The sequence below is a fragment of the Eumetopias jubatus genome, unplaced genomic scaffold (genome assembly GCF_037043125.1).
Source record: "Eumetopias jubatus isolate StellerSeaLion01/CBP00866 unplaced genomic scaffold, mEumJub1_p1.0 scaffold_4, whole genome shotgun sequence".
NCBI lineage: Eukaryota > Metazoa > Chordata > Mammalia > Carnivora > Otariidae > Eumetopias > Eumetopias jubatus.
Genome location: NW_028274810.1, coordinates 30,330,038 through 30,354,341, shown reverse-complemented (window position 1 = coordinate 30,354,341; position 24,304 = coordinate 30,330,038). Strand labels below are relative to the sequence as shown.

General features: G+C 42.8%; 1 protein-coding gene across 1 annotated transcript in view; it reads right to left on the bottom strand.

Annotated features, from left to right (window-relative positions):
* Positions 1–24,304, bottom strand: part of TGFBR3 (transforming growth factor beta receptor 3) — a 196,519-nt gene that overhangs the window by 3,979 nt on the left and 168,236 nt on the right. The window contains exons 13-16 of the mRNA XM_028087662.1: positions 23,484–23,783; positions 20,473–20,593; positions 10,745–10,786; positions 8,344–8,451 (exon numbers count right to left, since the gene is read on the bottom strand). Of these exons, the coding sequence (XP_027943463.1) occupies positions 8,344–8,451; positions 10,745–10,786; positions 20,473–20,593; positions 23,484–23,783 (571 nt within the window). The remainder of the gene's footprint in view (positions 1–8,343; positions 8,452–10,744; positions 10,787–20,472; positions 20,594–23,483; positions 23,784–24,304) is intronic.

The window sequence follows — 24,304 nt, the reverse complement described above, 5'->3', positions numbered from 1 at the left end:
GGAATCTCTTTCTTGGAAGATACTTAAGCACTGGATTGAAAACCATATGCCTAGGGGTGATTTAGATTTAATATTACTTGATGCTGGAAAGAAAAAGATACTGTCCGCTACGCCTATGTGTTGTTTGCAATTATGTACCAATCAATGTCTCAATCTCTTGATATCTTACCTGTAATTATTTTACAAGCTTACTCCTGTAAGGAGAGTGAACTAGACTACCATTAGTTTATAGAAATTTTCAATCACTATTTATCATTTTGAAAAATTGTCCCTCCTTACTTTCTGAGCTAAAAGACTTTCCTTCTGCAGGCAAACTCAGCAGGAGGGTTAAATTTGATGTTATAATTTATGAGGAAAGGGGGAAATATTCCAAGGCAGGAATGAGTGAATGAATAAATTTATTTTTAAGATTTTATTTTTTTTGACAGACAGCACAAGCAGGGGGAGAGGGAGAAGCAGGCTCCCCGCTGAGCAGGGAGCCCAATGTGGGGCTTGATCCCAGGACCCTGAGATCATGACTTGAGCCGAAGGCAGATGCTTAACCACCTGAGCCACCCAGGTGCCCTGCAAGGCAGGACTTTAAAACCTTCCAGAATATCCTACCTGTCGCTTTCTTTCTATGTTCCTGCAGTATGGCCAACCTATTTGCACCTGCATTTTGGTTTTCTATGGCTATCTTACTTTATTTTTTATTTTTAAAGAGAGTTTTATTTTAAGGAATCTCTATACCCAAACATGGGGCTCCAGCTTACGACCCCGAGATCGAGTCACCTGCTCTACCGCCTGAGCTGGCCAGGAGCCTCATAGCTATCTTACTTTTTTGTTTGTTTGTTTTGTTTTCCTTTAGAATTATTTTATTAAATCATAAATGTACAACAGCTTCTTAACTCTACACATGGTGGATCCTGCCGTCTTTATGGTCACACCTGGGTTCCCACCTGGATCTTGCTGGTCGCCGGGACTGCGTCTCTTGCCCCCTACTTTCGTCATCCCTGTCTTGCTGCTCCTCTCTTCACCTGGACTAAACTTGGGAGCCTGAAGAAGCTTCAGATTTCTAGAAACATAGAAAGCCCCCACAGATTCTCCTAATTAAAAGCTCTTATCTGACTCAGGTAAACCTAAGGATGTGCTTGACTTCTGCTTTAAGAACACATAGTATGGGGGCGCCTGGGTGGCTCAGTTGGTTGAGCGTCTGCCTTTGGCTCGGGTCGGGATCCTGGGGTCCTGGGATCGAGTCCCGCATCGGGCTCCTTGCTCAGCAGGGTGCCTGCTTCTCCCCCTCTCTCCGCTGCTCCCCCTGCTTGTGCTCTCTCTCTCACTCTCAAATAAATAAAATAAAATAAAATAAAATAAACATATAGTTGGTTCAATTCAGGATTGCTGAATAGAAGCCTGAGGGATTAGGAAAGGCACACCCAATTCAAGACCTCAGCATTTCATTTTATTTTGCTCTGTGAAATGCAGCATTCCTTCCACTCTTAGATTTTTCTCTGCCTACACATCTGAGAAACCTTCAGTATCTTACATTTTTGGAGGACTTGGGGAGTTCAGGAGACCTTTCACATGCATTCTTGCTTAAGCGTTCTTACCGCCAATAATCCTGGGGAATAGGGATCAGGTTTATGTTTACTAAAAGGAAATGTGGTTAATATACCTGGCTCAGGTACCAAGGCTAGCAGTGGAACTAGAGCTTCAAGTCCAAGTGTTGTACAGATACACGTGGAAGGTGGCCTCCCCCCAGGACCCCCTTCCTTTTCCCTCTTCCTCTCTTCCTCCTCTTATTATCATCAGACTTTGAGTACATTCTGTTCAGGGGCCATAAGGCAAGTTAAAGTAAAGATAAATGATGACAACATCTAACCCATCCTCCTGCATGGATTTGTTTGCAAAAGAAAAGTGTTTTAGCTTGGAGAATGGGGAGGCACAACTTTAGAAACTGATAAACAGCAGCTGAAAACTTCTCTAAACTAAAAGTAGCCTAGTTCACTCTTCTTACAGGGTGAGCTACTGAAATCATTACAATTAGGATATCAAGAGACTGAGACATTAACTGGTACAGAATCGCAACCTACACAGGCCTGGAGGAAAATCTCACCAAAATTAAAACGCATAAACCTGCAAGAAGGAAGAAGGAGAAGGGAGAAGGGAGAAGGGGGAGAAGGGGGAGAAGGGGGAGAAGGGGGAGAAGGGGGAGAAGGGGGAGAAGGGGGAGAAGGGGGAGAAGGGGGAGGGGGAGGAGAAGAACAGGAAGGGAGACAACAGCAGTAAAATACTGGAAACTGGTGAAGAAATGGGTGAGTGACCTAGCAGATTTAAGAGAGCCAGAACCTATGCCAACAGTAAGAAAAGCCGAGAAACAACCAAGGTATAACCCAGAACCCTCAAAAACTCAAGAAATGGTGGCACCAGACACCCCAAAACAGAGGGTAAACATGGGGCTGCAAGCACTGGGGTTGGCTGACTCCCATGTAAGTAGCAGTGAGATTTCCCTAAATCTCCTTCTTTACTCTGTGTGGTGGGACCCTGCCCCTCCTCAGCTGGGAGGAAAACAGGAAGTTTACTCTCCAGAACTGAAATGGAGAGTCTGACCAACACCAGGACAGCTGAGAGCAGAGAACCCAGCTGAAAGAGGACCCCCAGAACACTGACAGCCAGATCTACACCCTCGAGAAAGAAAACAGGAAAACCTGTTTTACTGAAAACCTGATGTGCTCAAGAGGAAAGATCCAAAGAGGTGTTATCAGGAGTTCTTCCGATAAGAGGCCCAGCCAGATCACCCTAAGGGAAGTTCACAAGCAGTATGTCCCATCCACAAGCTCAGAACTTACTCATTATTAGATAATCCTATTTTAGTCTTCTCAGAGAGATAAGATATTATACTCATGAGATAAAAATAGGATATATATTTTTGATTCATTGGAAAAATGTTTTGGAATTTAAAGATCTGAATACAGTATTTTAAAAATTCAGTAGGAAACTGGGGCGCCTGGGGTGGCTCAGTCGGTTAAGCGTCTGCCTTCAGCTCAGGTCATGATCGAGTCCTGGGATTGAGTCTTACGTCAGGCTTCCTGCTCAGTGGGGAGTCTGTTTCCTCCCTCTGCCTGCTGTTCCCCCTGCTTGTGCTCTCTCCTCCCCCCCCCGACAAATAAATAAAATATTTAAAAAATGAAAAAAAATAAAAAATAAAAATTCAGTAAGAAACTAAAAGATAAAGATGAAGAAATCTCTTAGAAATTAAGGGAAAAGTGGAAAACAGAAAAGAAAGGAAAATTAGGTGATCGTTCAAAAGGGTTTTTTTTTTTTTTTTTTGAGAGAGGGGGTGCTGGGCAGAAGGAGGGGAAGAGAATCTCAAGCAGACTCCCTGTTGAGTGCAGAGCCTGATGCGGGGCTTAATTGCATGACCCTGAGATCCTGACTTGAGCCAAAATCAAGAGTAGGATGCTTAATTGAGCCACCCAGGTGCCCCAAGAGATTCAATTCTAAAATGATTTCTAGAATGAGAGAACAGAGAAAACAGGAGAAAACAAATAATTCTAAAAATGTTAATGCTCAAGGACATGAGTTTCTAGACTGAAAGGACTCAGTTAATGCCTGGCATAATGTATGAAAATACACCTAAATCAAGGACTGTTGTAAAATTTCTTCCAGAAAAAAACAAACCAAACCAAACCAAAACAACAACAACAACAACAAACAGGCCAGGAATCTGAATGGCTCTGAGTTTCCCAAAAGCAGTCTTCAGAGCTAAAGGTCAATGAAGAGTGCTTCTAAAATTCTGAAGGAAAATTATTTATAACCTAAAATTCTATACTTTGCCAAACTATCTACCATGTGTTTGTATAAACTGAAGATATTTTCAGATATGCAAGGTGTGACAAACACTTCTTATGTCCCTTTTCAACGAAGAAGGAGGAAGACATGAGATAGATGATACAAGCCATTCAAAACTCCAAAGTGCAGGGTACCCCCAGAATGGAGGTGAAAGAATATAAGAAGGTAGCAGTGTCCAAACAGAGAGGGTGACCAGTTCAGACAGGAACGGGTGAGAAGGCTCCAGGAAAGATTTAGTGAAGGAAATGAATCAGAAGATCTGTTGTCTGAATGTGTTAAGAGGAAAGTGAGTCCACTGGCAGAGAGTCAACAGATGAATTAGTGAGAAGTATACGGAAAACTAAGCTAATATGTGTGCGGGGGGAGATGATCATTAATTCTAGGGAAAATTAAAAGTCATGCAGGAATGGGGCGCCTAGGTAGCTCAGTTGGTTAAGCATCCGACTCTTGGTTTTAGCTCGAGTCATGGTCTCGGGGTCATGAGATTGAGCCCCACATTGGGCTCCACACTTGGGATTCCCTCTCTCCGTTGGCACACTGCCCCTCCTAGCCCCACTTGCATGTTCTCTCTCCCTCTAAAAGAAAAAAAAATCACATAGAAGGAACAATAATATATTACATAGCTAAACTGTGGTTAGCATTTAGGTAGTCACAGTAATGTAAACAGTAAATATTGATCTACCCAAAATTTCAGTATAATTCTGTTAGGAGGATGGTGGAGACAGGGGCGCAATTAGGGGCATGCATGTATAATTGGGGCACAGGGATGAAGAGGGAGTAAATTCTCATTTTCCATTGTAGGAGGTGGACAGAAAAGGCCTAAAAGTGATAAGAAGTGGCGATATTATACTCCTATTATTTCGATGTATGGATTAATGTCCAAAATAATCAGCTAAGAGTCAAAAATGGTGCTCTGAGGAGCAAGAGAAGGGAGTGCGGCAGTAGGGGACTCATGTCCTTCATAACATGAACAATAATAGTTCTTACAGAACTATTTCAGCCTTTAAACTATGTGTGGGTACTACTTTGATAAGGCTAGAAACTTTTACTAAAAAATAAAAGTAAATACTTTTGCCCCTCACCTCAAAAAAAAAACCTTCATGGACTACAGATTTGGGACTCTTGAACTAGTAGGGCTCTCAGGAGCATCAAGATTCTACAGTTCTTTTCTGGCACCATTTCCATTCCAACTGCTCCTTCTCTTTCGCACCATCTCAGTAGAGAAAGTAAGTTTCAGGAATGGAGTTTTCCAAACGGGGTTAATATGGCCTTAAGGAAGTATCCCTTATGGTACCCAAAGCTATGATATGAAAAAGTAGGGATCCAGCTTTCTTAGACTAACACACATTCCAGGTATGTAAGTAGATAACCCCAATTCAAACATGTGACTTGGTTTTGTGCTCTGGGTTCAGAAGGAACAGAAAGCGTAATCAAAGAGAATCTGTCTAAATTAAGGATTTTTTCTGACACAGAGACAGATGCTGCTTGAACCTCCAAATTATGCCATATAAGGTCTGAGTTCCACAGCTTAGATTACTGCGGAAATTGAACACACTGAGTCTGTGTTTGTATACACACTTCTCTCCACTGGCTACTGCATTATGATCTCTCTTCATCTAAACTTGCTGCTTAGCTGATCCAGATATGAAACCGAAGGAGTTCTGGACAGGACAGTACCACTGGGATCTGAAGCAAGCCTTTTTCACACTCATGGGGTGTGGCTTCCCTTAGGACAAGTCTTTAAATTGAACCAGAGGCTACGTCTGTTAGTAAAAAGTCATTCTGAAGCTTTATCACATGTGATGCTAGCAGGGTTAGAGCCCAAATGACAGTGTCTATAAACCTTTTAACTTCCAAATCAGCGTAATTTATATTGCTGGAAACCATAACAGGAAGGGTTTTTGGGTTTGTTTTTCTTTCATCTATTTCCAAACCTATTTCTATATTAACAAAATGTAAAAACTCCTCCCCTTCAGTCTCTGGTTTGTGGGGGAAGGGAGCAGAAACAAAAAACTTGGGAATTTAATAAGCAGAGCAATAAAGCCTTTTTATCAGGTTTGTGAGCTTGGCTGTGCACGAGAGTCAGGGCTTATCAGAGTGAGTTCAGTGGGGTGTGTGCCAAGAGCAAGGACCATGCGGTAGCTGGACCTGGCTTCCTGGCCCTACCTGGCCTGAGATGAACTCTCAGGGTTTGAGGGGGTAGCTCGATGGCCAAGGCTAGTCAGGGCTCAGCAGGCACATGTTAAGCCCATATAAAATCCTCAGGGCTACAGAGTCTTCTTGGCATAGTTTCAAGTTCATTCCCAACATACAGCAGAAACTGCCAACAGCCCTAGAACCTCCTAGCCACGCAGGACATGGGGAAAAATTGTGAGAAACGGCTAGTGTGAGATCTCAATGTGTCCATATTCCCGTGACAAAGTATTTATTCTAAAATGCTACTCCAATAAAAGCTGTCCCTTCTGGTGCTTTGTATGAGCCGTTCACAAGGAAGACTATTCCTAACTCAATTCACAGAGGTTTGTATAGCCTCAGAATCATTACATGTAAGGTTAAGAGTCCTATTTTCTCTCTCACATGAAATATACCTCCCTCAAACATCCGTGACTAGGAACAAGAATCTGAGGACTCAAAGCCCCACTATTACACTCTCCTCAACTTTTGCTTTGGACTGTGTGACTTCCCCAAGCTGGGCACAAAAGGACTTGTTCTGCCACAATCTAAAATGACTCAGTTGGAGGATGCAGGATTTGAAGTGAAAATTCTGGTAAGGATTAAGATATGACTTCTCAAAATGCCCTTCCGTACTTCTCCTCCCTTTAAAGCAGTCTTCTTTTCAGATTGTCTGGTTGAATGGCGCAAGGCCAAAGATGAGGGCGTTCATTGGTTCGGTGGAAAATTAATGAAATTCTAAACAGAAAGGCTGAACTTGCCACGGCCTCTGACTGATAAATCAAGCACAATTTACCTGGGTTCACAGTGTAAACTGCAAGGATCCAAGGACATAGAAGCCCAGCTAGCTCACTAAACATACCCCCAAATGCATGTCTTTCTTGGCTATATCTATCTGCATGGAAACTAAGAAAGAAGTAACATAAGGGCAGTCCATTTGTTTCTTCCCCACTGCACTAGACTCCCCTTCCCAGGCCTGCCCTCTGTACTGGGGTCAGAACAGGTTCTCTGCTCAGGCCAGAAGGTTTCAACCTTGGGATTGAGGGGAAGGGGCAAGAGAAGGGTGCGGGGGCACATCAGAATTTTGGGGGAAGAGGAACATAGTTTGAAAACAAAGTGCTTTGTGGGGCGCCTGGGTGGCTCAGTTGGTTGAGCGACTGCCTTCGGCTCAGGTCATGATCCTGGAGTCCCGGGATCGAGTCCTGCATCAGGCTCCCTGCTTGGCGGGGAGTCTGCTTCTCCCCGACCCTCTTCCCTCTCGTGCTCTCTCTCATTCTCTCTCTCTCAAATAAATAAATAAAATCTTTAAAAAAAAAAAGAAAACAAAGTGCTTTGTTTCACCATTTTTGTTTGCAATTCACGAAAATATATTTTAAAATTTAAATAACTTTATAGAAGAAAGACATGAGAATTTTATGCTTATCAAAGAGGACAAGGCGGGACGCCTGGGTGGCTCAGTTGGTTAAGTGTCTGCCTTCAGCTCAGGCCATGATTCCAGTGGGTCCTGGGATTGAGCCCTGCATCGGGCTCCCTGCTCAGTGGGAAGCCTGCTTCTCCCTCTGCCTGCCACTCCCCCCTGCTTGTGCTCTCGCTCTCTCTGACAAGTAAATAAAATCTTAAAAAAAAAGAGGACATGGCACGGGTTTTAAAAGGGTCAAGAAATTCTGGTTGAAGTCAATGAGATTGGGGACTCTGGTGGGCAGTGCTCAGCCTCTTGGCAAATATGGTAATAAAATCTTAGCTTCCTTTTTCACTTCCTGCCCATTCATACATCTGTACTGAAGTCTTGAGCGTTGAGGGAAGGGTTTATATTTCCATTTTGTCTACATCAATTTTCTTTAATTAAACCCTAACCACAGAATAGCTTTATTAGTAGCTAACCTTCACCAACATCTCAATTGCAATTAGCATAGTTTAAACATTCCTTTTCTTTTTTTTTTTAAATATTTATTTATTTGAGAGAGCAAGAATGAGAGAGAGAGAGTACATGAGAGAGGGGAGGGTCAGAGGGAGAAGCAGGCTCCTCGCCGAGCAGGGAGCCCAATGCAGGACTCAATCCCGGGACTCCGGGATCATGACCTGAGCCGAAGGCAGTCGCTTAACCAACTGAGCCACCCAGGCGCCCTTAAACATTCCTTTTCTAAAGGTGCTTAAAACAAATTATATTTTTGCAAAACCCACCTGATGCCAAATATGTCTATGTGCAAACTGTGGGAATGACCTTTCTCTCTCGTTCATTATTATTCCATCCACTCATCCGTGTAACGCCAACAGTGAAATGTCTGCTGTGTGGCAGACACATAGGACACACACCAACTAGTATTCGATGGTCACACTCACCTGTGTGAGAATAGATGTACCACAGGGCCCCCGTCAGGAGGGCTCCGATCACAAACGCCGCAAACGCAATGCCCATCACGGTGAGGGTGTCCAGACCGTGGAAAACTGCTATAAGGAAGGGAAGCCAGTACATACTTTCAGTGAGTCTGCACCAGATGTTGCAATTTTGTATTTGTTTCACAAGCACTGTCAAGAAGGCTGGGCACGGACTAAGAAAATGAGGACGAAATGAGAATCCCAACCAAATGCAATGTCTTTAAAACTTGCACATTTTTTTTCCTCAAAAGAAAAATGAAATGATCAGATTTCCAAGATAGCTTCAGGTTGCATCCTCAGTTTGAAGATGCTTTGGAAAATGAAGTGAGCTCCCATTACCGAAATGTGGCGCACCGCTTCTTATTCATCAAACACTTCCAACAACGAGACAAGAAAACACAGAGAAAACACATTTCAAATAATCTACAAATACATTTTCACGGACATTTATAGGTATGAGAGGTAACAGGAAGATAGGGGGTGGACAAGGGGGAAACAAGGCAAGGATCAACTATTCCTACAGATTCTAACGTTTCGCGGGTCCCCTCAGATCAAACCCTCCATCCTAACAATTCTGTATTGTGTCACTTAAAACAACCTACTTTTTAACACTCTTCTGACCGTGATCTTTCTATGAGGGGGGCGGAATACTTCTCAATGTGGAGTTATGTCAGTTTTATGGTCAGCAAAACATATAAACAGAACCAATTGTTCCTCCACTTGGCAAAGATGTTTATATTTGAAATTAATTCCAGGCCACAGAAATAGAACATTTCCTCTCATTTAAGAGAACTACCTTCTATGAATCACTTATAAGAAGTTAAAATCAGCTTCCAAGAGACGAGGTTTTCAGTTGAATAAAATTTCTAGGGTGTCTATTTTTTAAATGTAAATTTAGGGTGTAGGATCTCCCTATTATCTCAATCCCATTTCTATGTTCCTCTCGAGTCAGAAGCAACTCTGGCTGATCTCTATGTAAATTAAATCTCTTTGCCTTTCATCTTACTTCAGTGTAAAATATCTAGTTGTATAGAGAAATGTGACACGCCCCTCCCCACCTCCGAGCAGCCCCAGAACTTGTAAGGGCTCGGGAAAAGTATGCCATGCTGCCAAAGATTCTGGAATTTTGGAATTTCCAAGTCCTGGTGGCTACTTTTCTAGCCATATGCCCTTTGGTGTGTCAACTTCTGGAAATGGGGATAGCACTGCTTCACCTGCTAAAGGCAGGGAGTAAACAAAAGGAGTTTGTAGAAGGTTTGGGGATCCCGAGGAAGGAATATGAACTGGGAAGAACTCTGGAGGTTAAGATGAACCAAACCATATACTCCACTTAATTTAGTCTGTAGGTATTAAAAGATGATTTGCCTTTTTATGCTTACAGATGCAAAAATGGGGCACCACTGAAAGTTTTGAGTAAAACTCCTCTGAAATTCTAAAAATGGAGATGTCACTTATGAAAATCAGGCTGGGTGAGTATGAGAGAAATATGTCCACATGTGTCTCTTTGTGGGTTCATGATACTCTTTCATGATATTGTTGAAGTAAGACACTTAATTGTAACAGTGTAGTGCTTTGCATAAAGGAACTCCCCAGACTGTTATGTGTATGAGGTGAGCCATGGAGACTAACCTAGAGAGTCATAGGAAATATAAAAAGCACAGATTTTTATATTATATTGTTGCCACAAGGCAACACCATCTAGAAGAGCTATGGGTGCAAAGCCAGAAAGCCCAGGATCTAGTCCTGCCTGAATGCCAATTATAACCACGGGTAAGTCACCTGAATATTTTTTGGTCAGAATCTTCTTCCGTACAGAGTGACAAAATTGGCTCAGACAAATCCCAATGCATCGCTCTGTAGTAGTTGGTCTCTTTTCTTTTCTTTTTTTTTTTTTTACAAGTCCCCCCTCCTCCCCTTTCCTTGCACACCCCCCTGGACTAGAGACAGTCTCAAAGAGACAGCAACTAGTTCCCTTAGCACTACTTCCCTGAGCAGGTAACTACTATCAATGCCAAGTAAAGCAAACCACTCCCATATGTGAGTTATTGGTTTTAGATCACAACTGGTATAAGTATGCAAATAAGGAACTCTCTCTAAAGCGAAGTAAATTACTACCTTCCCATTAAGGCCACACATGCCAGTGGGTCCACAAATTCACATTTAAAAGTGGCAGACAGGAAAAAAGAGAATGAAGGAAGGACAGAGGAAAGGAAAAAGTATGAGATTACGAAAAAAAGTGGGAGACAGGGAATGAGAGCAGAGGTCTTCTTATCAAAACTCAAAGTTTGCCAAATGCTCTATAACCAACTCATTCTTATAAAAAGCCCAGGAGGCTTCCTTTCAAAATAGATGCATAAAGACTTACGTGGAGAAATTGGACTCGGTTCCTTAATGCTTGGACCTGTTTCTGAAAAAAAAAAAATCATGATGCATTCCACAGAGAAACCAAGTTTTAAGCAAAAGTTCATCACGATCTCAGCAGAGATTGACACTTTCCTATTGGTCAATACTCTGTGAAAGCTTTGCCAGTTATCCTTAGAAGTCAAAACTGTAACATGGACTACCCAGAAATGTAAAGCATTGTACTTTGTGTCAACAATCAATTGTACAGGCTCTCCAATTTGAAGAAAACTTGAAGGCAAACTTAAGGAATCTGAGTCTGACGGCATGTATGTGTGCGTATACCTTTATATTTATTTACAAGAGGATTCAATACCTTTAAATACCATATTTCTCCAGTGTATTCATGCTGTTTTTCCACTTTCAAAAAATTCTTTTAACATACACAAGTTTTGTGGGGCACCTGGGTGGCTCAGTGGGTTAAGCATCCGACTCTTGGTTTCGGCTCAGGTCATCTCAGGGTCGTGAGATCGAGCCCTGCATGAGGCTCCATGCTCAACTCAGCAGAGTCTGCTTGGATTCTCTCTCCCTCTGCCTCTTCCTCTCTCTCTCTCTCACTCAAATAAATAAATAAGTAAATAAATAAATAAGATCTTTGAAAAAATGTACATAAGTTTTGTGAAAGTGTCCTTATTCTTCTTTCCTTAATGCTATTATGCTACAGTTCAGCTCCTTTTTTAAAAAATAAGAATTTAGGGGCACCTGGGTGCCTCAGATGGCTAAGCATCTGCTTTTGGCTCAGGTCATGATCCCCAGGTCCTGGGATCGACTCCCATGTCGGGCTGCCTGCTCAGCAGGGAGTCTGCTTCTCCCTCTACCTCTGCCTCTCCCCCTGCTCATGTTCACTCTCTCTCTCTGTTTCAAATGAATAAATAAAAAATTCTTTTAAAAAAATAAGAATTTATTTATTTATTTATTGAGCAAGTGAGAGAGAGCACGCACACGCACAGGCGGAGGGGCAGGGGGGAAGGAGAGGGACAAGCAGACTCTGTGCTGAGTGGAGCCTGACGGGCAATTTCACAATCATGACCTGAGCCGAAACTAAGAGTTGGATGCAACTGAGCCACCCAGGTGGCACTCAGCATCTTTTCATCATACGTCTGCATTATTACAGAGCTTTCCTAACTGGTCTCCTTGTTTCCACCGACTGCCCCTGCTCCTGCCCCAAATATTTCCTCCTCCATATTTTCCCCTCGGAGTGAATTTTCCAGAGCCCAGAGTTGATTATGTTATTGACCTGATTAAATTGCTCCATGACTTCCTGCACTCACAGGAAAAAAACTAAACTCCAGTCTGGCACACAAAAGTTCTGCCTTCCTTCTCTACCAACCTGTTGCTAGCCTCCTTTCCTAAAGAGCCCTTCCCCCATGCTGGGCTCCTTATACTTATTTAAGCTCCCCAAATTCTCTATGCTGCTCTGATCATCATACTTTTGCAAGCCATCCCCTGAAATACCCTCCTCCCTCAGACCTGCTTTGTTGGTATGTTCACTGGGAGGCTTTCTCTGACTCTCCCTCCAACCTCCACCCCAGCAGGGCCAGTCTCTACCCATGTGGCTTATTCCACCCCTCGGTTGTCCTACATATACTCCAGCACATCGTAATTCTCTAGGTTCTTTTCTGCCCGGAGGGCAGGGTCTAGTTCTTACTCATCTGGACATCCCAGGGCTCAGCCTAGCATGGAACAGGCCTGCCAGAAATCAGTGAAGGATGAGTAGAATGTTGACAATGGAGACAAGAAAGGGAGCTGGGAACAAGGCTATACAACAGTGCTTGTATGCTTTGACATTTCTATAATGCTTTCGTGTTCAAATCTCATTTGACTTTCACACCAGCCCTGTGAGAGAGGCAGAAAAAGAATTCTTATCACTATTTTACAAACGAGCATCCTGAGACTCTGCTATCATGTGACTTGCCCAAGGTCACAGCTGGAAAGCATCAGGGCAGGGGCTGAACCCAAATTCCAGATTCTGCTTCGGAGGCTACATGACTGGGGAGTGTTGCTCTGTCCTTAGCAGGGGAGCACTGATTAAGAAGCTACTTGTGACTCAGAGTGAGAATAGCACAGACCGGGACGGGGGGTGGGGCACGCAGCGGGATGGCTGTATCATGGCCCAATACTTATTTTTGTATGGCTTGTGAACTAAGAGTACATTCTGTATTTCTAAGTGACTGGAAAAAAAAAAAACCCAAAGAATAAAATTTTATGACATATGAAAAGTATGTGCAAGTTAAACCTATTCCATAAATAAATTCCATAAATAAAGTTTTCTTTGAACATATCCACACGCATCATTTGTATATTGTCCATGCCTACAATGCTGTAGGAGCAGCCCGGAGTCATCAGGGCAGGCACTGTTCGAGGAACAGACCCGAAACACTCACCAGCTGGCCCTTCCCAGAAAAAGTGTGCTGTGTCCTGGGACACACTCCACCCCTGCCCTTTCGAGTGGCAAGTGGTGAGTGTTCAGTGCGTCTCTTTTCATCTCCATTTTCATTCAGTGAAGAAGGAACACATACCTTGTGTTGGAATCCACAGTGGAGCAAAAGAAATTGTGAAAAACTGACCAAACCAGGGGCATTTGAGGTCGTGTTTATAGAAATAAAGAAGCTACATAGGACCGTAAATTCTCAGGATTAACCACCTCAGCTGGGCTACCTCCATTCCTGCAGCATGGGGTGTTCGGGTCCAGCTCTAGGGGAAGGAATGCTATGGGATGAAGCAAAGCCCACCACAACGGAATGGTGCCCCCCAGAGTTGTGCAACGTGGTGGCACAGGTTGTACTTAAATAAAATTACTAAAATTAAAATAACTGTGAAAGCTTTTAAGAAAATCTTTCTTCTTTTTTTAAGAAAATGTATTTCAGTATGCAGAACACTCACCAACTACAAAATAACACAGGAGACTGTCTCCAGAGGGTTTGGTCCCACCAGCCTATTGGCAGAGATAAAATAATGATGGTGATGCCTTCCATTTATACGTGTGTAGTGTTTTACAACTGACAAAAAGCCTTCACTTAGATTTTCTCGTTTTAAACTCCCGAGAACCCTATGAAGTAGGGGTATCTAACCACAAAATTCTACTTCCAAGAAGCGGTGGTTGGATTCACTGAACTAAGTCCAAAGGCATTTAAAGGTCTCTATAGCGTTCATCATAGTGAGAAATATCCACACTTCTGGGAAGAGTTCCATCCGATCAACCGCCCATGGCCGAACTTTGTCACTCAGAATCCCTAAGTGGTTTTAAATAATGACTCTCCCTTAAGGAGACCTCACATGTGAGAATGTGGGTTTTAGAGCAAGGCCTGTGTGATGGATGGCATTGTTTTAAAATTCTTAATGGACTTATGCTATGATCTAATCCTTCTCCCCCACCCCAAATAGGGGACTTCTCTCAGGGCTAAATAGAAACAGTTGTTTCTTATTTCCCCTGGGTGAAGTTCCTCCATAAACAATAACAAGTACAAGCTTCAGCACTAAGGTTATAGGATTTTATCCTCTTTTTTGTTCCAAAAATTCCCAATAACCCCTGTGTATGACTAAAGGAGTCTGATCTCCACCGGAACCCTGTAATCGAGCTGGCACACTGAAAGGAAAACAGGGGAACACAGCAATATTTACTTTTGGTTTAAGGGTAGAATTGTAAGAAAGGAACCCTTGCTATTGCTGCAAAGAGAATGTTAACAATAGAGATTTATTTGCAGAAAGAACAAACTATAATCAACATTCTGAATTAAATCTCTTCATATACTCTTGAGCAAATTTCGGTCTGCCTCTAGAACCAAATTTCCCTCCTCAGATGGTTAGGCATGGTTTTCATAGATGGGATATTTCTGGGGTTATGCATGAGTAACTGACCACAGCTTTCAGCTTCCAGCTTTCAATTCAGTTCTCCTAAACATGATAGGATCGAGCAGGCCCGCAGGGAAACAAGGTGCCAACTCGGTACCCACATCTATTGGTGTTTGGCAAAGAGTGAGAGATAGGGAGATGAAGAGAGGCCTCTGCGCAGATCTCTTTCAACATATAGTTTTTATTAACTTCACTGTAAACAATCCCCTTCTCTGGGTTCTTTCAGTATTTATGGCATTCACTGCAATTGCCTGGTCACTTATCTGCACCCTTCCACTTGATCAGTGGTTCTTATCTAGGGTGATTTTTGCGCCCCCACACCCTACCAGGACATTTGGAAATGTCTGGAGACATTTGGGGTTGTCACAATGGGTAGTGGGGGGGGTTGGCTATGGGCATCTAGTGGGTAGAGGCCAAGGATGCTATTCAAAATCCTACAATGCACAGGACAGCCCTCTATAACAAAGAGTTATCCAGCTCAAAAGCATCAACAGAGTCAAGGTTGTGAACCCCTGCATGACAGTGTAAAGGCCTTACAGACAGGGTAATGTGTTTACTGTATGCCTGGCATATAATAGGTACCAATAAACATTTTTTGGAATAAGCATAATTGTCATGTATATCTTATTACTGTGTACATCTCCCCAAAACCAAACTTCATGCTGCTTTCAGGGTAGTCTTCCTAAATGATCTGATCATTGGTTCCTTACCCAAGAGCTCTTTTTTTTTTAAGATTTTATTTTTTCTAAGTAATCTCCACACCCAGCATGGGGCTCAACCCCACAACCCTGAGATCAAGAGTTGCATGCTCCACCAACTGAGCCAGCCGGGCACCCCAATCTTTCAGTGGTTCTTAACTTTTAGAGGTGCATACTGGAATATTTATGGATGAGATGAAATGTCTGGATTTCCTTCAAAACAATCTAGGGACAGAAAGTGATAAAACAAGTTTGGCCATAAATGGGTAGTTGTTGAAGCCAGAAGGAGGGTTCATGGGACTTCATTCTACTATTCTATTTTTGTATATAGTTGATATATATATTCCAAAGTAAAAAGTCCCTGTGATACCCCTCTCCCTTGGATAAAGACTGAATGACTTAGTCTGTCCATTAAGCATTTCTACCATCTTTCTCCTCAGCTTCTCCTCATCTCTACCTCCGCCTGAGGACAAAATCTGGCTGGGTGCATTAGAGTATTTTTGTTCTGGAAAAATCAAATTGTGTTCCAAAAAGTAATGCCTCTCTTGGATGAACTTCCAACTGACGTTCACAACTTTCCCTTTCATTCCCCATCCACCCCTACTCTCCCCAAAATCCTAGTTTGGCTGAGAGGTTAAGAGGAAGGAAAGGAAATTAATATTTACTGAGTGCCCATGATATGCCAGGTGCTGTCCTGAGCACACTTACTTTTGAAAAGTTATGTAGTGGAAATTCAGTATTTTGAACATTTAACTTGCTAAGAATTACATATCGTACATAAATCATGGCCTATTTGGGGATGATGTTTATTGTTCTTTCTCACTCACTTTTTTATATGTGCCCTAAATTTCAGAAAAATGGTAACTTTTCCCTTTCACCGTTCTCAAAAAATTATCACTGACGTGGTATAGCCGTTTTTATTGTGTAAGCCCTACTGTTCTCAAATGCCACAAAAATGGTCACAGCATCCAAAGCAAACCGCACTAACATGCCTATACTTCAAAATATTTCAGAAAATATGGTAGGATGGCACTACCTCAACTATTTTAATTGTTTTGCCATAAACCATAATATGCATAAAGTATTCGTGTTTTCTGGGCTTTTCTTGTGAGTTACAATTCAAAGTCACAGAACTTCTAAATTTTAAGACTCTCTTAAACAGCTTCCATCTTACCCTCTGGAGAACAGACTTTTTCCCCAAAATTCTTCATCTTTCCAGTTCACAGTCAATTAGAGTATTTGGGTGTGAACTTGAACGCCAATGTGACATGTATGGCATGAACAGGAGAAGAGGTAGGAGGGGGAGGTCAAGAGATAGATGCCTGTGTTGCTTGTAGTTTATTAAAAACTAGAATCAACCTTCCACCTAGCATAAGCCCAAGGGTTTAGAAAGGCACGAACTGTGGAATCAAAGTGCCTGGATTTGAATCCCAGATCCACCATTTATTTATATGTGGTGTGACCTTGGTCAAGTTACTTATTCTTGCTCTATACTTGCCTCACAGAAGGGCTATGAGGATTAAATACGAGGATCCACACAAAGCATTTAGCACAGAGCCTTGTACCAAGTAAATGCTCAGTAAATGTGAGATAATCATTGTTGTCATTTCTATGACTATCATCACCACCAGCACCGTCATCTACTGTTGAGAGTTTTGGCAGCAAAAGAATGTTAACCCAGTGCTGGTTCCCAAGGGACTGAGACGGTGGCTACATGCTGTAGAAGTTCGGGCAAGTTCCATTAAAGATGGTGGCCCAGAGGAGGGACCCAGAGTTATTTAGTCTTGGCCCATTCTCTCTGTCCACAGAAGGAAGAAACACCACCTGAAATGTGTCCACGCCATTGGTATTGGGAGCTACAGAGCAGCTCTCAGCTTGGCTGTGAAGCCAATAACCAGAGACTTTATCTGCTATTGCCCCAGAAAACCCAAGTGTTGAAAAATAAGAGGGACCAAACGACCGTGGAGACCTGGAACTTTGGCACAGCCTTCAAAGAGAATCTGTGTGGTTAAAAGAGGACAGTGAAACATCCCACTGCTTGAGCAATTTTTATCCCTAAAATTCATTCCAGTAAGAGATACTTCTGGAGATACTGTAGTATCTGTGGCTTACAACAGTAACACACAAAGCTGGCAGGAAGAATGATCATGACCCTGTTATTATTCAAATAAACTAATGCTGTTAGGCAAATGGTCACATTCCCACTTCAAGTGACTATTCCAATTCACTGAGAGGCAGAGGGAAAGCACAGACTCCAGTGGCCTGCCTCATGGAGAAATGATTTCAGAGTCAAAAGAAAATAAACATAAAAGGTGGGAGGAGTCACTCACAGAGCTGAAAACTGCCAGAAAACCGACGCCACTCGGTGCAGTTAGAAAGCACATCTGCACAAAGCCCCTGGGAAGATGGCCATAGTCTAACCTGCATTTGTTTAACAAACCTAAGCAATGAACTTTCTTCACTGCACGCTTCTCCACTAAAAGCTACTCTCCATTAGCAAATCTCGTGAAACTGCTTTGATATTTGGTAAAACTTTCCTCTTGAAATTTTATGTAAAAGAACACTGAACTTTCAGGATAATTACACTAAGTTTAAATAAAAGTAACTACCTAATTTACAAGAGGAATTACTTAGAAAAATAACACCAAACTTGAAAGAAGCATGCATGAATTACTAGAGGTTATACTACTGCAGTATTAATGCCCAATTATTGTCGGGCATAGAAAAAAAAGCAAGCTGCTGCCATCAGTTACCCACAGAACTCTATCTCTGGAAATAGGTAAGAGTAACAGATGGAGTACGAGGTAGCAGTTGTTACTGTTAAACCACTTTCGCAGTACAAAATGCAGCCAGCTGTTGCCCGATTGTGATATACTTTGCAACCCAATTAATTCACTTATTTCCTTCCCCTGGACCCAATAAACAGGGAACTCTTTGGGCAATAAATTTAAAAAAACACAAAACAGTTTTGTTTTTTTTTTAAAGTAGGCTCCATGGAGCCCAATGCAGGGCTTGAACTCATGACCCTGTGATCAAGACCTCAGCTGAGATCAAGACCAGAGCTGAGACCAAGAGTTGGATATTTAACCAACTGAGCCACCTAGGTGCTCCCGGGCAATCCATTTAAAGAAGGACTGGCTGGTTCACTGTTTCAAATGGTTGAAAACCAATCATTCAAAGTAAAACAAACAGCAACAACAAAAGGTGTTGCTGAAGAACTAATGAACATCTACTATGTACGTTTCACACCCCTTTCGGGATGACTGGGAAATGAATTAAAATCTATTTGGCTTCTTCAAACGGTAGAGCTGAGTGTTATAGCTGAAAGGGTCTCTAGAAGCCATCTGGTCTAAACCCTTCCTTTTCCAGATATAGAAAATGAAAGTCAAGGACAGAAGGAGAGATCTCCAAAGTCCCATAGCCAGTTAGCAGGGAAAGAGCTGTGCTCCAGGCTCCTGACTCTAAGCCACACCCTCCCCACTACACTCTCTTGCCTTTCCAAAGTGAGCATGCCCCTAGGAGAAGGGCAGATGCCACCACCAGATATGTCAGCAAGAATGGCACTGCTATTTTCACAAAGGTCACTCCACCAAAGAACAAAACAGACAGCATCCACGTGCCTCTCTATCAGGTACTGTGTGATTATTCTATTAGCCCCTGAGGCCTGGCCTGGTCAAATCCAACAGTGCTTAGATCAGAAAGGCCATCCCAGGGCTGCCCCCGAGCCTAGACGTGGTAGCAGCTCCACCCAGCAGGTCTCCCAGCCAATGCTCACCAACTGGAGATAGGATGCTTGCTGGCTCTTATCAAGGCTCCAGTGCTGTGCTTCTCCTCTGCCCCTCGGGGTGGTGGAAGGAGGCCCCAGAGACCTAGCCCTGAAAGATCTAACCCCAGAGGCTAGGAATCCACTTTTACTCTCCCAGACCTCTCTTAGGTTGGCACCCTTAGACAATGTTTCTAGGTAGTCATAGGTTGTTTTTAGTAACAAATGTAGCTGCCCAGATAGCCCGAATGTGCCTTTGGCTCCACCCCCCCAGATGCTGCCAGCTGCCTGATGTGTTCTTGCCCGTCCGTGCCCTTCAGTCGTGATGCCCGTCCCATCAGAGGCTCTCCACAGTCACCTGGGCCTCAGGTCTATTCCTAATACTCCCATGGAGCCCAGCTCTGCTTCTCTATTGGTTTAGCTGACTTGGCCTACACCAGGTCTGGCTTTGCCTTGCCTGGTCACCTGAGGCCACACCTCCTAGGACGGCACCCTTCCTTTTCTCCTACAAGAAAGTGCAGACTGCTGAATGCTCCTATGTGTGTAGGAAGAGGCACCCTTGGCTTCGAGCAACAAATGTGACTGTGTACAATTTTGAAACCTGAATTATAAAAATGCATTTGGACAGTAGTTCTCAACCTTTCTTCTGCTCTGACCTAAGATGGATGGTATTCACAAACACAACACCCTCCCCCCAACAAAGGCATCTGCGATCTGGACACAGCCCTGGGACTGCTTGTACTCAGCACAAACACCACTAGTAGATCATGAAAGATGGGCTGTGGGCTGTTCAATCCTGGCATGCGAGGAGGACCTCGGAGGCTTCCCTGCATACTTGAGGAAGATATTTGAATGGCAAGGGAGAGTGACATCGGGATAGGGACAACTTTGACTCTGATCTAATATTTAAAAGAGGAAATCGTTGGCAAACCTATCACTAATAACTCAGCCATAAGGCAGAGCAGACCCAACTCTATAAAAGGCTCCTTTGGCAAAAATCCTTTTCTAAAGTTACTAATTGGCCCTTAAACTTATTTTTTTTTTATATTTTATTTATTTGAGAGAGAGCACGCGCACACGCGTGTGCGCATGCATGAAAGCAGAGGCAGAGGGAGAGGGAGAAGCAGACTCCCTTCTGAGTGAGAAGCCCAACTCAGCACTCGATCCCACGACCCTGAGGTCATGACCTGAGCTGAAGCCAGATGCTTAACCGACTGAGCCCCCCAGGCGCCCCGGCCCTTAATGTATCTTTTGAATACAACTGTACTTTGATTTACAGTATTGGAGCTACTGCTTCTTTTTCATTGTTTTAATACTGGACCTTCTTAAAAGAAGCAGACCTCAGGCCCCTATTCTCTGACTGAGCCTCCCAAAGCGCACCTTTAGCCTCTACTTGCTGGTGGATCACAGCGAGGGGCTTGGTGAATGTCTTCTTATTCTGCATCATGGCCCAGATCATTGAGGCGTCCAGTGAGGTGCAGGCTTCATCCGGGGGCACACACTGCAGAGAGGCAGAGCAAAGCAGGGTCAGGGGTCACTCTGAAGAGCCTGCACCCGCTTGGCCTGCACAGTTGTCCTGCACCCCTTATCAGACAGCTCACAGCTGTTTACCACAGAAAAACAGAAGATCTGGGTGTTTTCCAAAGAACCGTAAATAATCTGGGAGATATTGTGGCAGACCCAGGATAGTCTCAGCTGCACTTGAAGGTTCAAATATCACTGGATGGCTTATAAACACTGCTTTTCTTCCCCATCTTCCCACAAAACAACTAGAGGTTTTAGTGTTATTTAGTCTGAAAAGTAAAGAAACTATATGATGAGCGTTGGCCCTTCACCAAGCTGGCTTCACATAAATGGTTCCTGTTTGTGATTTGTGATTGTGGGAAACTTCATGTGCTGCCTTATGAAAGTGACAGATTTTACATTTGTTGTCCAAAAAGATAATCATGTTGTCCAGTTTGTTTGATTTTTTAAATCCTGGTATAGGCTCATTCAAAATGACGCTTTCCAGGGTCGTCTGCTACAGTGTTCCAAACTGGAGCCCTGGGGAATTGTACCCACGTGTGGGGGCCATGAGAACAGTTGTTTCCAGTTATTTTCAGGCCCCAAACTTAGAATTAGCATGCTCAAGCCCGGTATACCTGTTTTTAAAAAGTGTGATCACACTCCTACCTTTTTCTTTAAAATAACTTTCGTTCCTTGTCTACGCTCATCAATAGGGGAAACTAACGTAAGTGACATCTACTTGCTTTTGTTGTTAAGAAATAGATCTATCTTTTAAAAAGCCTATAGCAAGCCATCCCCCAAAGCTAATAAATTTCAAATCACAAAAGAGCAAAGTCTTTTGGCTTTACTGTCATTGCTGCTCTGAGCAGCGGATTATAAGAAGACAACCTCCTCTCCCTCAAAGCCCAGAGAAAGGCCTTTACAACAAGCCTCTTGCACAGGGAAACAACAGATTGTCTGTGGAAAGGCCTCATTATTGAAAAGATTTGCATTTTAGGAAAAACCTGCTTACTGTGCTATCAGTTCTTCAGTTAAGTAAGGGTCAACGATTGTACACCCAACTCACAGCTCGACCCTGGACAAGATACTCAACTCCAGCCTTAGTTTCATCAACTAAGGGCCAGGCTGGACTCAGCGATCTTTGAGAACTCCTCCTAGAAAGATTCTTTGGCTCTGTGTTATCATCTGAGAAGTCACTAGAACTGTGGAAATATTAACTACAAGCAGTAAACACAGAGACAGTGGTAACAGCTCATCTGAAGCCACTGCTCTATAAATGGCGGACTATTGTCAAATTTACTGTCTCCTTTGTTCCTCTGTTCCCAAGGGAAGCCAGGTACTATTATTTCACTCTTCCAGATGAAGCCATGCAGATTCTGAGAGGTCGGGGGACTTGCTTCAAGTCTTGTTAGTAAGCAGCATGCCTTCCTTCTCAGTCCTCATGCCCTTTCCTGTTTCTCGTGCCTTGGCTGTAAATAGGGACTTTAGGTTTAGGGTCACATTCCATGTCATCCACTGGGACTTAGAGCTCTCCATAGAATGTTATGGAGGAAAATATTAGGACTAATATTCACACACTAACATGCTACGGATGGTGCCAGGCCAGGCTCAGAGAGAGATAACAACCAGGCCGACAGTAAAGACCCCTAGAAACTGCCAGGCCTCCCCTCCTAGATCTCTAGCTCCTAAAAGTCATCCTCTGGCTGCAGGGAGCAGCTGTGTCCACAGCCAAGCATTCAGCTTCCCCAGGACTCTCTACCATGGGGAGGTGGTCCCTGGAAGGTGAATGTCTACAAGGCTAAGGCATCAATGTTTCCAAAAGCAACCTAAAGAACATAGTCTGAATCATCTTATACATTCATGCTCCCAAATGATTATGATCAGATTTGCTACATTTTCATATGTAGTATAAAATTTTCTTTGGTGTTGTCAGAGGAATGGATGCCCAGGGGAATATAACAGTGTAAAGCATTCAGATTGGTGGTAATCTATCCAATAATATAATTTTTCCTCCTCCCTCTGTACCTCTATCTTACAACCTATATATTAAGAGAGAATTCCAAACATACATTTATTGATACTGCACAATCATTAGTTTTAGACACTGACTGATATGTGACTACAAAAGTTTTATAAGTCAGCTGACACTGCATGAGATAATTACAGAAGAAGTGCCCATACGGAATTATAAATAATCATGGCAGATCACAGAAACAAAACTATGGCAGAAGACACCTTTCTTGCACAAGGTCAACTAATGAGGTATTGTCATCAACCTTGCAGATTTCCCTCTACACGGCCATTCCAACAAGGTCAAAGTGTTCTGATTTCTGTTGTGGCAATAGAATGTACTGGGTTCAATATGGGGAGGGATATGAGGCAAACATGATGAACAAATATGAAGCTGAGAAAAATTAAAATATTTGTTAGTTTCCCTTAGAAGTCCTCCTGGGACAAGTCAACCTTATAATTCACACAGAGGAGGTCAAAAAACAATTGCAATACAAGTCTCAGCAGGACCTGGAAAAATTAATCCTCACACTGAACTTGTCCTTTCAGCTCTCTGTACTTTTGGCACCGCACACTATCTGAATTGCAAAGATAAAGCCAGACCTCTCCCTCAATGGAAAACAGTCTTGATTTATCATTTGTAAGATACTACTAAGTAGCATGCATGGAAAAAAAAAGTCATACTGTCAGGATTTATTCTCTAAGACTCCATAAAACTCATGGTTCCCTGCTAACACAGATTTTATTACTTCAATTGGGCAGTTCCCAAACCAAAAACCTCAACCTGCAATAACTCGTGATTAAACTTCTCCGGTAGATCATTGCCTCACCTAAAAATGTCAAAATAACACAGAGATGGATGAAGGCCCGCTAACCTTAGGTAACTTCTGGGGGTCTTTCTCCTTCTTGGTGCACAATGTGAGCTCACATTGTAGAAAGAGCAGTGAGGTGTTGAAAATGGACTTAAACACAAAGCTGAATCGCTTCTTGTCCATCTCAGCTTGTGGGACAGGAAAGTGCACCCTCTTGGGATTGTAAAATTTCACAGATTCGTCTTTAGGACAAATGTTTTCAATGATGGTGTAATCAGACATCCTATCAGGGTTTGAATATGGAGAGATAAAGCACGTTTGGATGGCAAATCCCAATTCTTGGTCAGCCTTAGTAACAGATACCTACAAAAGAACAGAAAGAGCAATCAGAACTCAATTGTTGGCATCTCACTTTTACTTTAGGCACAACACGGGGCTTCTGATGAGGGACACTGCTTTATTTTCATAACATAATAGTCTTCTTTCTAATTACAAAAGTAATAAATACTCATTGAAAAAAGATGCTTTCCATCTAAACTTGGTATGGATGATGACAGTGAATTATTTAGTTCAAATGCCAGTCTGGAAGATTCCAATACAAGATGAATTAAGTCTCTTCAACCTCCCATAAGTCCTCTGGGAGATAAAAATAAAGGCATAGCATGCACCTAAAGTGGATTTCCAAAATAAACAAAACACGAACAGACAAAGCACCTAATGTCATAATACTGTGTCATGTCTCAATAGTGTACCACCTGTAAAGCAAGCTATTTTTCAAAGCTGCTCGAAAAATAAAGTACAGAGGCAGAATCTATTTAACCTAGGCAGAGAGGACTGAACTTCTAAACTGCCACAAGTCAGAATGAGCCTAAAACCTTGCAGTA